This window comes from Tyto alba, unplaced genomic scaffold (genome assembly GCF_018691265.1).
Source record: "Tyto alba isolate M040663 unplaced genomic scaffold, T.alba_DEE_v4.0 Super-Scaffold_44, whole genome shotgun sequence".
In the NCBI taxonomy this organism is placed as follows: Eukaryota; Metazoa; Chordata; class Aves; order Strigiformes; family Tytonidae; genus Tyto; species Tyto alba.
This window is the reverse complement of record NW_024881320.1, coordinates 12,950,978-12,966,741: the sequence shown is the minus strand read 5'-3', so window position 1 is coordinate 12,966,741 and position 15,764 is coordinate 12,950,978. Positions and strand designations below refer to the sequence as shown.

The 15,764-nt window shown below is 46.0% G+C and overlaps 1 protein-coding gene across 1 annotated transcript; it reads left to right on the top strand.

Moving 5' to 3' along the window:
* Positions 1–5,492: 5,492 nt before the first annotated feature.
* Positions 5,493–14,563, top strand: PRKAB1 (protein kinase AMP-activated non-catalytic subunit beta 1). Its single transcript, XM_042805511.1, has 8 exons — positions 5,493–5,754; positions 6,715–6,889; positions 7,740–7,906; positions 9,655–9,748; positions 10,764–10,878; positions 12,146–12,279; positions 12,776–12,844; positions 12,927–14,563. The coding sequence occupies exons 2-8, from the start codon at positions 6,725–6,727 to the stop codon at positions 13,002–13,004; spliced, it is 822 nt and encodes a 273-aa protein (XP_042661445.1). The 5' UTR covers positions 5,493–5,754; positions 6,715–6,724; the 3' UTR covers positions 13,005–14,563.
* Positions 14,564–15,764: the final 1,201 nt, after the last annotated feature.

Here is a 15,764-nt window from a genome sequence, read left to right as displayed (position 1 = left end):
GCATTCTGCAAAACAGCAGTGTGCATGTATCTTGATATGTAACCCTAGAAGAGGGCTTCTAAATATAAGAGGAGTTTCTTTGCTGCCATATGAAGGGGGTCAGCCAGACACTTAAACAACATGCAGTATATGTTTCATCAGATTGCACAGCAAAAAAAAAAATCAAGGGGACAATATGAAATTCAATTCTTAGTGTGCCTCCCTGCAGGCATATCCAGGAGTTTACAGCTTGTGACTTGAAGATCAGCACTGGCTCTTCAATCGATGTGTTTGTAACCACAATTCATGAACAATGTGGCTTGAGGCCCCAGAAGCTGTTGCTTTGGTACCTGTATCTTCGGATATGTGCTCACAGTGTGAACTGTGTTCTGCCTCTCAGCCTGGAGATAGGTTGTATCTGATTGCTACCACAGTGTTCATCACTGTCAGAATCAGTCCAGGTGCATCTGCTGGAGCAGTGTGCAAGCACTTCTCTCTAGGCTCATTTCCTTACCTGGACCCTAGTTTTGTCTACCAACTATTTAAGGTGGATTTTGTTACTGATTTGCATCAGTTGGGGAGAGACTGGGTCATCTTCCCAGTTAGTTTTTACTTTGAGTGCATTGTGCATGCACACATGCACAAGAGGATGCATTTGAAGGACTGGATTCCCCAAGGCAAGTAAGATTTAAATACAAAGAAAGTCTCTGGATTGATTCAGGGCCAAGCTGCTAAGTCACATCCTGGTTACCTGACAGCTGTTCAGGAGCCTTTATAGAAAGTGTTGTTTTGTGGAGGGAAGAGTCTGTATCGTCAAACCTTCATTCCTGATAATGGGGTGAACTAAGAGGAGGTTGAACAGATGTGGAACGTACCCTGATTTTGGAGGAGATACCTCCAAGCAGAGTCAGAGATGTCAGAAGGCCTGTGCAAGGTAGTCTGCATGGCTGCTGCCTAACCTGCAGCTCTTCCGAGACTGAGCCCTCAGTCTTTCATGAGCAATACCTTCAGGCTGACACACAACTTGAATGTTGGTTTCCTCTTACTATCCTCCTATCTCCAATCTCACTTTTAATTAGTAGGTCTCTGAAGGCGTGCAACTGTTATGTTGGAGTACAGGAGTGGAGAAGGGATGCAGTGGTCTATGAGTGATTTTTATGCACGCTCACAATTTTCCACTTCCCAAGCACAACGGCATGTTCTGCATGTACAGCAATGGTATGTGTCCCTGAAATGTGAGTGAGCCTTTAAGGAGGCTGCCCAACTTCCTCTGCATCACTCCCTGGCAGCCTGGCAAAATGGGCTAAATTCAGAAGTGACCTAAAAGGAGGAGGGGGTTTGGAAACAGATCACTTGGCCAATGTAATGATGAAGGAACAAACTTGGGAGCCCAAGGTAGAAATTAAGGTTATAGTAAGAAATTGAACTGGAAAGTTTTTGCAGTTAAATTTATCCTATCTTGAACTCTATGAGAAGTTCTGCTGCTGCTACTGCCTAACTCACTCCCCATGGCACAGAAGCTACAAGAAGCACTTGCTCACATGTTCTTTATGATGTGATTTATGGCGTGTCTGAATTTGATCTACCAGCTCATGACTGAAGATGGCTCTTCTGTTTTTGTCATATCTAGCTGTAGGGCTGAGTCAGCTTCCACTTCACTTGCAATGACTTCGGCTAAATAAGCTTGCATCATGTCAAGGAAAAAGAACTTTGCCTGATACCAATGGATTCGTCAGGACTTTAAACTGCACAGTCTGAGACTTTAGGCCACTGTATTTCTTTTTCAATACATACTCTGGGGTAAGAGAAGGGGAAACTCCACTGAAGTTAAGGGATGGACACCAGAGCAGGCATTTTTAACCAACTCCAGGAGATAATCCGAACAGTGAAAATGAGATTCTGGCCTAGAGCAGAAGTGGTTGGTGACTTCCATCCCCTCTGTGGGGCTAGCACAGGAGTTTAGCTTTGACTTTTTGTGCCTGAAAGGTTTGTAAGGCCATTCTTCACTCCATTTGATCAAAGACATACATTCCCCTAACACAGGTCTCTCCTGACCTCAGACCTATCCTGTTTGGTCCTTACATTCTTTAAAAATGAGTCAGCTGATGAAGAAAGAAGGTAAGTGATATCTTCAAGGGGGTAGAATGACTCAGTAGTAAAGATGCCACTTCACTTGACCCCTCAGCCTGTACAGCATTGAAAATGCTCTGTCATAACTGTTAAAACTTTGACAAAGTCTGCTGAGTCTCATGATCTTACGATCCAAGAACCAAAATGCCTTAAAATTATTTTCTGAATAAGATGCTCTGTGTGAATTTTAATAGTCAAGCCAGGTCTAGTTCCTGTTTATTGAAGAAGGCAGGTATGAGTAAGGGAAAAAGGAGCTGACCTTTGCTTGTGGCTAGTGACATGATAAATAACACAGAAACCATATGGCTCTTCATATCCTGCAGGTGTTTTACAAGCATCTCCTTTTAAAACCTCACATTGCCCTGTGAGGTGGTGTAGCATAGTCGTGACACCTGATAAAGCATTTAATCATTTACTTTTATCTTATTTCATGGCCTGGGGACAGTCTGAAAGTGGACTGTGCTTTTTTTTTTTATTTATTCCCAAGGGAATTCTTTCCTCAAAATTATTCTGTTTTATTTTCCCTTGATCCTTTTATCCTCCAGACTTCCATTTGCAATTCAAACTGCTGTTGGGATGCACCACACAATTTCCAAAATACACTTACTTTACCTGCGCAGACGGCCACAAATCCAAGGTCATTCATGCTGTTGGTGTGATTGCTAATACCAAAATTTCGTATTTGTTTTTGTGATGTCTAAATTTAATGTTTACTTAAGGTGAGTATTTCTTTCTTCCATGGAAATGTGGGTAATGAACACAAGCAGAGTCCTGAATACACCGGAACAAAATAATCTGCAGTTCTGAATTCATATTTAACTAAAAAATTTTGCAATATTCACCCAACCTAGCATCACCTTCCTTTGGTTGATAGAAAGCTAACAGCTAAAGGCAAAAGTGATTGAGAGACTTCTTGAAGGTCATGCTGGCAATTAGCGTGAGAGGCAGGCGGGAGATTTTTATCTAATTCTTTCTCTCCTTCTCAGTGAAAGTGCTTATATTCACTATTTTTGGGCATCCCCCAAAATTGTAAGGCAATGTACACAGCTAAGCATCTAAGGAACAAATTATTCCAGTACCAATGTCAGGAGTGCTTAGCAAAGGGCTAAGCCTAAGTGGCCTGTCACTGTGCGTGTTCCCCATCTGAGAGATCTGTCAGCTTAGAAAACTAGAGAAGGTTGTCGTGATAAATTAATTCAATGGCAAGTGAGGCCTCTGACATTCTCACTACGGAAGTGAACCAGGAACCTTATTTGTGACACATATGGAAGTCTTGATGGAAGAATGTGAACCAGCTGCTCATCTGTTACATCCTCATCTGGCAGTAAGATAAAGTTAAGGCAGGTATGTAAAGGGGCAGGAGCAGAAAAGGTTTTTTGTAGCCTTCCTTTGGAATATGGAGGCTGGTTCTTGGTCGGGGGTGGTGGTGGTGGAGTTTTTATGCCCTTTGGGTAACAGAACATTGAAGGAGGCAAAAAGTCACAGATGCTGTTAAGGGAGGAGCAAAACTCCAGGGTTCCAGAAAATCAGTGGGTGGATGAGCTCTGCCAGGCCCCTGTGGCATGTCTTCAGCTAATCTCTCGCTTCTCACATCTCCTGCATTAACAGCTGTAAGGAAATTCTCCCACTCAAGATGATAGGAGAAAACAATACTCCCGTGCCTGTGAGGACCATGCATACTGACATGCCCATGAGGAGGCAGGGTGATGATTTAATGGGCAGCAGTGGTAAGTCCCCCACATAAGGCTCATTGTTCATGGTGTAACATCATCCAGCCCTCATAATTCATGGGGACCAGGCACCTCACAAAATTAGTTACAGGCTCTAGGGCTGTGCTACCCCCACCTGTCACGACTGACAGTGAGGGAAGACAAGAGTCAGAGTTGAAGAGGAAGCAGTCAGGGAGAAAGAGGGGGGAGAAGGCAGCAGCAGTGAAGCCCAGCCACCAAGAGGATGAGCTGCGTGTGTCCATTCCCTCTGTCCTGTCCACAGGCCAAGAACTCCCAGAGGTTTTACAGTGTAGCACACCCTGGATGGATGGTTCATCACCGTGTAGGGAGGAACCATCACATTTTAATACCAGAACTTTGAAGAATGCTTGGATCTACCACAGACTAGTTCCCACACTCCCATGAGCTATCAGCAGTCCTTATCCTGCAGTTTATTACCTCTCTGTGGTTCTTAGAAGTAACAAAAATCATTGCAAAGAAGTGAGGATGGGCGCCAAAGTGAAGGTACTGTCGCTTGCAATGAGTCTGGCTGGCTGTTGTACAGATCATCACAGCAGTCCTACTGGGCAAGCGCTGGACAAGACATGGTAGCAGGTATCTGCAGACAGGTGTGCAGACATAACCCGCACACGCAGAGGCATGTGCGTTGGTGCCAGCCAAAAAAGAACTAGGGAGAACAAAACAATGGGGTTTGGAGACAATTTAAGAGTGCTAAGCTGTGTGAGGTATCAAAATAACAACAGCTGCATTTTATAGCAGGGTAACTGTTCTGCAGGGACTGGGGAAGAGCTGCCCACACACATTCCCCTCTCAGCCCCTCTGGCAGGCTGTCCCGTGCCGAGGGATTCTACCCGTGAAAGACAAACTAGGAGCAGCTGTTCTTCAAAACATACTGCGGGAGCCGGCCGTGCACTCGCGATTAGGCACGCTGAATCTGTCTATCCCGGCAGAATTCTTCCCACGGGGTGACAGCATGCCACGAGGATACACGTTGGTTTAGTAGGAATCCTTCTGTCTCTTTTCAGGTTGCTTCAATTGGTTAAGAAAAAAACCCAACAATTTCCTTGTAAAGGGGGCTGCTGACCCGGGAACGTGCAGTCCTCACAACTTTATGCCTGTTAGAAAAGCCAAAGCCAGACAGTGACAGCTGACAAAGGGTAAAATGCATTAGTGTAATTGGAAAGGCTTAGAGAAATATGCGAGCGTAATTTAATTTGGGAAACATCAGTGTTAAGGACTTAAATTTCTATCTGTGCTTCTTCAGAGGCAAGAGCCGTGTGCTGGTGGTTTCACAGGCTGCTTTGACCCCCGCACGGTCAGCATCCATCCAGGCGGCTCTTGCTGCCGTTCCACGAGGAGGGGAAGTGCATTTATTGCCTAGTTCACCCGCAACTCCCCCGAGCTCATCCAACACCTCCCCGTGGCGGCGACCTGGGGGAAACGGCTCCGAGAGGCAAGTAAGGAGCCGGCCCCCTTCGCTGCTGACCGCGTCCCTCCGCCCCCCGCTTAGCGGCCGCACTAAGTGCTCGGGGCACGGTGGGCACGGAGCCCGGCGGGGGCCGAGCGGGCAGCGGGCGGAACCTGCGCGCCGGGCTCGGTTCTCCCCGGGGCGGCGGCCGCGGAAGCGGAAGCGGGAGGCGCGTTCCGCCGGGCGCGCGGCGGGGCAGCGGCGGGGGCCGGGCTTTGCCGTCGGCGGCCCCGGGGCGCCCGGCGGGTGTGACCCCCCGTCCTGGGCGCTGGCGGGGAGGGGCGGCTGGCGGCAGGTAAAACGCGAGGGTGCGCTCGCGGGTGAGAGCTTCGGCGGCTGCTGGGTTTCGTTCGGGCCTTCCCCAGAGTCCGTCTGGCGGAATCAGCTGTTTAAAGAAGGTAGAGAGCGCTCAAAGCTCTTGAAGTTTCCCACAGGCAGTTGGCATCTGTACGTACGCCTTTTTTTTCTTTATCGTGCCAGTTAAATGATTTAGTTGTTTGGTTGTTTATTTACTGAAGGCGTGCACAGTGAGACTGGTTTCGGGTTTTGACTGAGATGAGATCTGTGCCGTTGAAAGCTGGGCAATGCCTGTAATTCGAGTTTACAGGAAGCAGGGCAGTGTCCCACACGCGTACCGGTATCCCGGGCGCTGGGCCAGGCCCAGTTTGTGCCGTTCCACAGGGCCCCCCGGCCACCTCTAATTTGCTGCTCTTCACCTGCAAGTAGCCTTTCAGGTAAGATACGGCATGTGCATCCAGTCTCATCCCTTCTCCCTGGGGATGTGGCCACGCGGGCTGTGGAGCAGGAAGGAGAGTTGTGTTTCTTGCAGAGCATGCCCCTGCCTCTCCCGGAGAAAAGCAGGGACTGGAGGAGGTCTCCAGTGGAGCATCAGCAGCACTGTGCTGTTTGTGCCTTAGAGCCACAGCCAGCCACTGTGAGGATCCTCTTCAGGCTGCTGCCACAGCTAACTTTATTTTCTAGTGCAGTCACGTTTCTAGGAAGCAGTTTTTGAAGCATTCTGACAGAAAGTTCCACTGATGTTTCAACTGATGTGGTAGAACATTACATGTGTGGGTATTCAGAAGAAGAAGCAGTTAGCTTGGGAAGGCAGAATACCAGTGTGCTGCACTGTGCTGGTCAGCTTTTAAGAGTGGCTGAGGCTTTCAGAGGTGCTAGGATATTGAACTGTAGCACATTATTAAGAGTAGCTAAAAGTGGTTATTTAATATGTCTGTTCTGAGCATGATACAATTTTAAGATGCTAGCATTTTGGGTTAATCCAGTTTCTTAGACTTTACAACTGAGAACCAGAGCCCAGGTCTGCTGATGAGCCTGCTTTCACCCCCACCTGCTGGTGTTCTGGCTTCAGAAGTACACGTGCTGGTCTGGCTTTTCCTGCTCTTTTAGGTCCTTAAAGATGGGGAACACGAGCAGCGAGCGAGCTGGACTGGAGCGCCATGGGCATAAAGCATCCCGAGGTGACAGCTCAGGAGGAGCTATCAGTACAAAAGAGGGTGATAGACCAAAAATTTTAATGGATAGTCCTGAAGATGCAGACTTGTTCCACTCAGAGGAAATGAAGGTATTGCTGGTTTGTTCTTCTAACATTACTAGCTTGGGAATGCTGTCTGGTTATGGTGCTGTTAGGAACCTTCAGTAATTCTGTCACTGTGTTTACCCACAAAACTGACAGTCTCCCTTCTTTTCCATGCTAAGGAGAGAGAGTTCAGGCAGATATAATGATTTCCAGCAAGAATTAATTGTAGAAAAACTAAAATGTAACTGGCTCAAAGCTTTAAGTACAGTGCCCCAGCTTCCTTTGGATCCTTAATGCTCTTGCAGTTACCAGTGACATTTTACCTGTTTAAGATTTTCCATATTAAAAGATCTGCTAACTGGGTTTTTTTTTGGCTCAATATTAGATGCATTGTTACGAATGTCTTGCTGTGTGTTTCATAAGAATATCTAACAGAAAATTACACTTAAATTTTGATTGTTGGTCAGAGCTGTTTCCTATAGACAACTCATAATCTTTCTGGCAACTGCAAATTTTGTGCCTACGATGTTTGTGTAATCTAAATGCTTCTTAAGTGTATTTCTTCTTAATTATTTTTCTCCCTCTTCTTTTATGTTTATATTTTGAAAATTTTTATGAGCTGAAGTAATTTCTTTTTAACTTAATTTAGGCTGGAGGAAGGGGGATTATTTTGCCTTCCGCTCTTTCTGCAAATTTGGAAGGCTTTAACATCTTTGCAGAATTTGTGCAAATGAACTTGTGAACAGCATCTAGAAATGCAGTTTCTAATCTCCATCTGATAAAAATTATTTGTGGCTTAGAGAATCGTGCCTGAGTGCAAAAATGAGCGGTGAAATATAGGTTGTCTAAGTCTGCTGGGAGATAATTAATTTTGATTAAGACATTGTGCTTATAGGCTCCATTGGAGAAAGAAGAATTCCTAGCTTGGCAACAAGATCTGGAAGTGAATGATAAAACCCCCACTCAAGCTCGACCAACAGTCTTTCGCTGGACTGGAGGAGGGAAAGAAGTTTATTTATCTGGGTCCTTCAACAACTGGAGTAAAATTCCTCTGACAAGGAGGTAATAAACTGCCGCTGCTGTATGAGCGGTATGTCCCATGGACTGGGAACGCTTAGTGCGGTGAGGAAGGTGGTCAGCTGATTGATTGGTGGCGTGCTTGGATTTACTGCTGTCCTGCTGCTCTCCTCAAGCCCTTGATGAGACTCTGACTTTTTGATTCTTGGATGGCACAGGATGGAAGTTGAGCTGTGTGTCAGTTTTGAAGGAGTGATTTGTACACTAGGCACCGTGCATGAGTGACCCAAAACAGTCAGAGTCTGCTACCTGGGGTAGAGTTGGGGTATGTAAGGTGAAGTTAGTGTTAAGCATAGTATCTTTGATGGCACATGTACTTTTTTGCCATATCATTGGCTTTTGCCCAGCTCAAAGGGTCCAAATTCTACTTAGGAAACTCTGAGCCTGGGATACTTACTGGTAAACTACGTGAACAAGAGAATAAATCTTTGTTAAGGTACCAAGTGCTTTTTCCTGCCAGAGAGCCCTGGAGCTCCGCTTAATTCTATACCTGAGTATTTAATTTAAGCCAATGTTTTCTCAGAAATTTAAAACTTAATGGATGGCAGAGAGTCTGAATTTAGCTGTTGAACTGAGAGCTGTTACTTGTCAATGATGACATATCTATGTCTTCTGCCAATTTCTGGTGTTTCTTATCTCAGTGAGTGACTACCTGCATTGTCACTGTTGCAGAAGTGTCTTCATTTCATAGGAAACTCGAGGGAGGAGCAGGGTGGCCTGATGAAATGGCATGGGAGGATTGTTCTGTGCTTGAACAATGTGAAATAAATTATCAAGACAGGAGCTGGAAAGAAGGCCAGTAGAACATCAGTATTACTGCCATACTCTAAATAGATTAAAGCCTGGGAGATGGGAAATGGTGAAATGAATCTGGGAGAAGGACAAAAATGTCTCTCTACCAAAAAAAAAAACGCAAAACCTACCAGGTTTGTCTCTTGTCAGATTAAGTATTCTGGGAAAGGAGATACTTGGATCTCCTTAGAGGCTGCATAAAATCATGTTACTGACTCGAATATGCTCAAGTAAAAGAGTTCATTATTCCAAACTGAAATTTCACATCCAGCTCTGTGGTGGTGTGCTTGCACTCCTTACCCGAGAAGAAGTAGAAAGAGATACTGGTATTGTGTGGCCTCTTTGAATTGTTCACATAGCATCAGCTGTTTCTCAGCTTCTTTGAGATGCTGGCAAAGACTTCTGAAGAATCAGGAAGTTCACAGCACGGGAGTATCAAAATTACCAAGCAACAGCTATTCAGAACCAAAGTAACTTAAAAGTATTGAGTTGCTGCTTTCATCTTCTAGTCATTGTTCATTCATTTCATAGGCGTTCTTGAAATGCAATTTATGACAGCAAATACTGAAAGGCAACGAAATAGGAGTAAGCTGATCTTGTTCCATCAACGGGAGACTCGCAGATAAAATGAGGCCTTGCGTACTAATAACATGAAGACGTGAGGATGGCTTTATGAAAGCTCAGCACTAATTCCTTGATGCCAGGAATGAGGATACTAATTTTGAATGTGTAAAAACTTACTGCCACAGAGTAAATTAACGATAACCTTAGTTTGATGCTTTACCTTTAAATTGCATGAGATTCTCTTAAACGTGGCAGTGCCTTTTGAAGTTTTTGCATGTTAAGGAGGCTTGTATTCTGTGTTACAGTGTTTGTCACAGTTTATAGATCGATATACTTTTCAGAATATTTCAGGGCTGATGGTTTGTCTCAAATTCCAGTCACAATAACTTTGTGGCAATCCTGGACCTGCCGGAAGGAGAGCACCAGTACAAGTTCTTTGTGGATGGGCAGTGGACGCACGATCCTTCAGAGGTAATGTTTTCTTCAATCCACTTTACTTATTCATTGAGGCATCTAAAGATGAGAAACTGGCTGGTTTCTCTACCAATAGCTGGCCTTGAGATTAACAACAGAAATCGACTGTTCATGCTGGTGAGAGAGAGATTTCTGATCCCAGCTGGCCTAGGTGGCGACATCAGACTGACGGCCTCAAAGATAGGAGATCTTGTAACACGAGTGGCAAGGCCTCTTGGGTACTGGTTTATAAAAGGTGGTGAGTTTTTCTTGTCTAGTGCCAGACTGGCTTTTAAAGCACTGTAGCATTGCTGACAGCCCAAATCTCTCTGTTCTGTACTTGCTGTCTGTGCCAGAATGTTTCTTTTGCTGCTCTAGATCTTTTCGTAGTCCGGTAATTGTGTGCCAAAATCTCCCAGGCCTTCTCTTCCTCCACTGCTATAAAATGAGCTTTAACCCTAGCCTGACCAGCAGTCCCTCCCTGCTTTGGAACTGATCATTTGCAGCTGCTGGTTCCAGTCTTCTTGCTGTCTTGGCAAACCTTGCAGAACCCTGCAGAATTTACCTTGCAGTAAATCTAGCTCTTCGAACCCTTTGCCTTGGACTCCAGTCTCAGCTTTGGTAGTAAACCAGCAGTACCAACCACACTCTGTCCTACATCAGGCCATGCAAATCTTATCCTGGCTCTGAAAGTCCTGTAGAAGCTAAAAGTAAAGCTTAGCTCCTTGTGTCATCACTGTTAACTTTTTAGCCCAAACCTGATCCTAGCCTTATCTGTCTATATCCCAAGAACTGGATTGAGTGCTGTGGGCCTAGCAGGTTCAACTGACATGCATCCCCTCTCAGTCCAAAATCTTGCACTTGCTCTTAACCTAACACTAACTGAGCAATGGTGAGTTCTTTTCATATCTGGTACTAGCATATTTTTAAAAGCAATATATCTCATTATTGGTAATGCTGATTGTGTAGTTTTGAGAATCTAATGGTCCTGCAAGCTTTTTTATTCTGACTTTTGTACCTTGTCTCCTCCCAGCCAGTGGTAACCAGCCAGCTAGGTACCGTCAACAACATCATACAGGTGAAGAAAACTGACTTTGAAGTATTCGATGCTTTGATGGTGGACTCCCAAAAATGTTCAGACATGTCTGGTATGAGTATATCACACTTTATAGAGCTGTTAAAAATTCCATGTTCCTTTTCATCTGGAGTTAAAGCTTGGGTATAGGTTAACCTCCACTTTTGTCAGGCCGTGTGGATGTGTGCAGGAATCACAGGTGCACAAAGAAAGAATGTGGAATGCGTAAAGGAGGAAGCCTCTGACAGAGCAACACAGGTTACTGTAGATCTGATTAGGAGGAAGTCACGGGTGCTTAATAGCTGTTTGTTTGCCTGTGCGATGTGAAATGGCTGGTTTTGGTGCACTTGGTGGTGGATCAGTCTCTACCTTACAACATCAAACCAGTGTTGACAGCCTACGCTGCCCCTAATACCGACCTTCTCTCCTAAGGAGATGGGTTGAGGAGGTCAGAAGTTGCACATTAAGAGGTAGAAATTAGATGCATCTTAGTAGTGCTAACACAAGCTCAGAAACATGTCATGTCCTCTCAGTTTAGTGTAAGTGATCTATATCTTAGAATAACAGAAAAATTATATTTTTGCCTTAAGTTTCATATTCCAATGTAACAGAAGAGAGGTAAGATTTAGCTTGAGTCATCTCTGAGATCAGCCTTGCCACCTGTTCTTTATAGACCTTTGTAGGGATGGGGACAGTGGTTGAAATAGAAGACCTGTCCTTTGAATCTAAGGCAGGAGTGTTTGGTTGGTTTTTGCTCTGTGGAGCTTTCCCCTGGAGAAAGCCTTTTTGGAGAAAGGGTGTGATTTATGAGACATGGACGCTGTAGGAAGCCAGGAGGAGGTTCTAGTAGATGCTCCCCCCCATGTGCTCTAAGAACTTTTCATTATATTACTTTAGACTCGGAAGAGCTATTTCTACTGCCCTGTCCCTGCACGGGAAGAATACTTGCCTTTTACACGTGTGTACCACGTTTTTAGTGCTTCCCCTGGAGGTAACACTATAGAGCAATGTTTACTATTAAGTGTGTGCTGGAGAAGTGCTGGTCAGAGATGACAGTGAAGTGCTGGAGTGCCGTGGGGCCCTCAGGACTCTGCCTCCCACATCTTCACAGCTAGTCTCAAGTCAGACAGACTTTGGACATCTTAAATCACTTCTTGGGCAACGACTGATCCTCTGGCACCGCACCAGCTGCTGCAGTTCTTGTACGTATGTGCCATTGATTTCTTTTGGCCGCGTGTTTCTGGATGTTAAAAATCAACTTGAAGTACCGGTAAAAACATACATATAAAGAACAGATATTCTTACTATTTAAGAACAAATGTTTCACATCTGTCTGGCAGAGTTGTCGAGCTCACCCCCAGGACCGTACCACCAGGAGCCCTATGTTTGTAAGGCCGAGGAGCGCTTTAAATCACCACCCATTCTTCCCCCCCACCTGTTGCAGGTCATCCTGAATAAGGACACAGGCATTTCTGTAAGTACATTGGTTTGTTTTGCTGAATAATGGCCTTGAGGGTATGAACAGATGGGGAAAAAATCTGGGGACAGACAAGGAAAAACCTTAGAATAGCTGCCATGTTGGTAAATTCCTTATTGTGTATGTCCAGATGGATCCATCTAAAGTAAATTTATTTTTCTGCTCAACTCTCATGAAAATTGAAAAGAAAACTAGATTGGTGTGTTACTCCCAGAAACCCTAATCCTCCCACTGCAACACTAGTAAAATGTCAGAAGCACCTAAGAAATAATTGAGCTCTGCTTCCCGATGGCAGTGAGGGTGCAGAGGGTTTCACCCTGGAGGGGTCTTGGCTTGTTCTGAAACTTTGTCTGCGTTTGTTGATGGGCTCAGCGTAAGAACAGGAGTGATGTATTTGAGGGTATGGCTAGTTACAGGCGGTGTTTACCACCCATCAGCTGTGATGAGTAATCTGAGAGTCCTGTTATTTTCACACTGTCTCTCGATTTTACAGTGTGATCCTGCTCTACTCCCTGAACCCAACCATGTCATGCTGAACCACCTCTACGCACTTTCTATCAAGGTGAGAGGCCGGGGTGTGTTCCTCACACTTGCAGCTTTCAGGTAACCGTGTAACATGCTCACTTGTTTTCCGTCTCCTGTAGGATGGAGTGATGGTGCTTAGTGCTACCCATCGTTACAAGAAGAAATATGTGACTACTTTGCTGTACAAGCCAATATGAACATCACAGTAGTTTGTGACCAATTGTTCTGGGCCAGTGCAGTCTCAGAAAAAAAATTCTTCTCTTATCCAAATGTACTCTTGCTCTGTGCTGTAGCAAATGAACTCTGATTTCATATTGTTTCTGAGACTTCCAGGTTCTCTTATATTTGCCTTATTTTCCCAGTCCTACCTTGGAAGTTCTTGGAGATGGCAGCTTCATAGCAACTAGACAGATGGCAAAGGTGTCAGTGCCCATTGTCAGCTCAGTTAAAAAACCACCAATTTAATTAGGCTGAAAAGTGTGAGGGCAGCAACAGGTTAAAGACCTTTCACAGTGGGCTAGACTGTAAGCCCAAAGACAAGCCAGCACAAAGTCTGGAAAGTTCAGGATTCTTGTGGAATCTTATTTGAGCTCAACACTCAGCAAAAGCAAGCCCATTACTGCTTTCATAACTCATCAAACACACAATTATTTCAGTAGCAAGTTCCAAACTTGCATGGCTGAAATAAGTGTGAATATTGATGATCTGGTTGTAGCAGCCTTTTCAGGCAAAATCAGCAACACAATCATCGGCAAGCTCACTCTTATCTTCCGATAGACTAGGGTGCACTGTTTCTGCTGTGAATAGCTCTGTAGTTTTTCTCTTCATGAGAACTGAAATACAACTTTTCCCCTGTGGAATTTCTGGTAAAGACAGTTGTTTTTAATGGCTGGATTTTCTGTAAATCATAAATGTGTCTTGCAGTAATCTGCTTTTTGAAACCAATTTCTTCTGCTGTCACTGATAAGGACCTCCTTAAACTGGGATAGGTAGCTGCAAGGAAATGGATGGATTCAGTTTAGGGATTAGTTCTTCAGGAACAGCCTGGAGGTGACTGTAAGTCGCCTGTATCCCAGTGGCCAAACTTGCCCCTTGGCGTAAGCAGTTGCAGCACGCTGGGTCCAGCAGCGCTGCTCCCTCCTGTGCCCAGGGCTGGAGCTGGGCCTCCGCTCCAGGCCGCAGCGTTGACCAGGGGTGTGAAATCCCTGGTGCTTCCTCAGCCAGGGCTGTGGGGATCTCTGCAACTTTTTATTCTGTTTATATTTTCTAAGTGATTATAGTAACACCGGGTTGCCTGTACTTGGTACTCACAGCCCGTTTTATCCCAAACCAAATGCAACGTTAATGCAAAACTGCCTGCCAGCGTGCCTGGGGCCTGCCCTGGAGGCACCAGCTCAGAGGTGACCTGCTGGGTCCTGCCCTCTGTTTGTTTTTTGGTGCCTGAGAGTGACTGTGCCAATGACAACCAGCGCCCGTCCGACTGTGGGGAAGAGCACATTGCACAACCAGCGGGGAGTCTGCGTGGGGCCGGCGGCCGCGGCAGCCGGCGCTGGGTGGAAGGGCGGTTTGCCATCCGCGGGGTGTTCACCGGCCTTGTTGCAATATCCTGAGTAGCCGAGTAGATTTGGGTCCAGTGCAATGGTTTTCCCTGAGAGCTCTTTCTTCATTCTGTGCTATGGATAGTATTTGGTATTCTGAAATATGGAATTGCTTTTGTTTTCAGCCTCTAGAAACAAATAAAACATTTTCAAGAAAAGGGGGTGACTTGCTTTGTTGTTATTCTTCCCATTTTTGGCAACCTCAGCTTCCTTGAGTTGTTATTTTTTTATAACCCGTGATTGCCTGATTGCAGTTTTATGCTTTGGTGGATTGTGCAAGCTTTCCATTCATAGACGCAGCCTGAAACGCTTTGTCCACTTGCAGTGAGTCAGTAAAGAAGACGAGGGAGGTGGTAGTGTGTGTGTTTGTGATGTACAGTTACAGGAAGAGCTAGAGTCTGGTTAGTTAAAAGCTGCAGTGGTCACTGTTAGGGCTGAAGAGCTTGGTATTGGCCTTAAGCCTCCCGTTGGCTTCTCTTTGTTCCAGCCGGCCACGCTTCAAGTGGCCCTTTCCTTGCCTGGGTACGGTCTGTGGTGGCACAGGCACACGAGTGGCAGGGGATTAATTAGCACCAGAAAATGCTGCCTTGTGGGGAGGTGAGGGAAGAGGCTGGGGGCTGCGTGGCCGGTGGTAGTGCTGGCAGAGCAGCGCGTGTGCAGCGAGGCCGGGGAGGTTCCTTTGAGCTTGAGCTGGGTCGGGGCTGTAGACACAGCTGCATCGGTAGCAGAGAAGGGAGAGCAGGATGGAACAGCTCCAGTTAACTAAGTGATAGGAGTGCTTTTTGTTGAAATGTAAACTGGGTCAAAAGCCCTCGATGTGTAAATGCAGCCGTGTACGCTGGGAGGTAACTGTGTCCCGCAGCTGTTCAGGGTCAGGTCCCTGCCTGATGCTGTTGCCGTTCAGCAACGGCCTCTCCTTGCGCCGTGGCAGCAGCAGCGCTGTGGCGGGGGGGGGTCTCGTGGGCCGTGTCCTGCTGTCCGTCTGTCACCCGAGCTGCTCCGTGGGCGAGCGGCCCTGGCAGCCGGCCACGCGTGCCGTGGGAGTGGCCGCTCCTGGGGCCGGGTACGGGCCACACGCGAGGGAAGGAAACGAGGGGAAGGTGTTTGTACAGGACTGTGTCTGGTGGGGTAAGTGCCAGCAGAGAGGCTGGAAGGAATTTTTTCAGCTGTGTCCAAAACCAAGTAGCTGTGCAAGTGTATTGGCAGACAGAAGCCGTGCAGTGAGGCCTCTTCAATGCTTTGAGTGCCAGCAGGGAAATGATACCAGAAGTTTCTTATTTCAATGACCTAGAATTAATTTTTTTGCTAGAAGAGGAGCTTAGCAGTAGCTTAGAAAGTTTGGAGTTTTCTGGGTTTCTT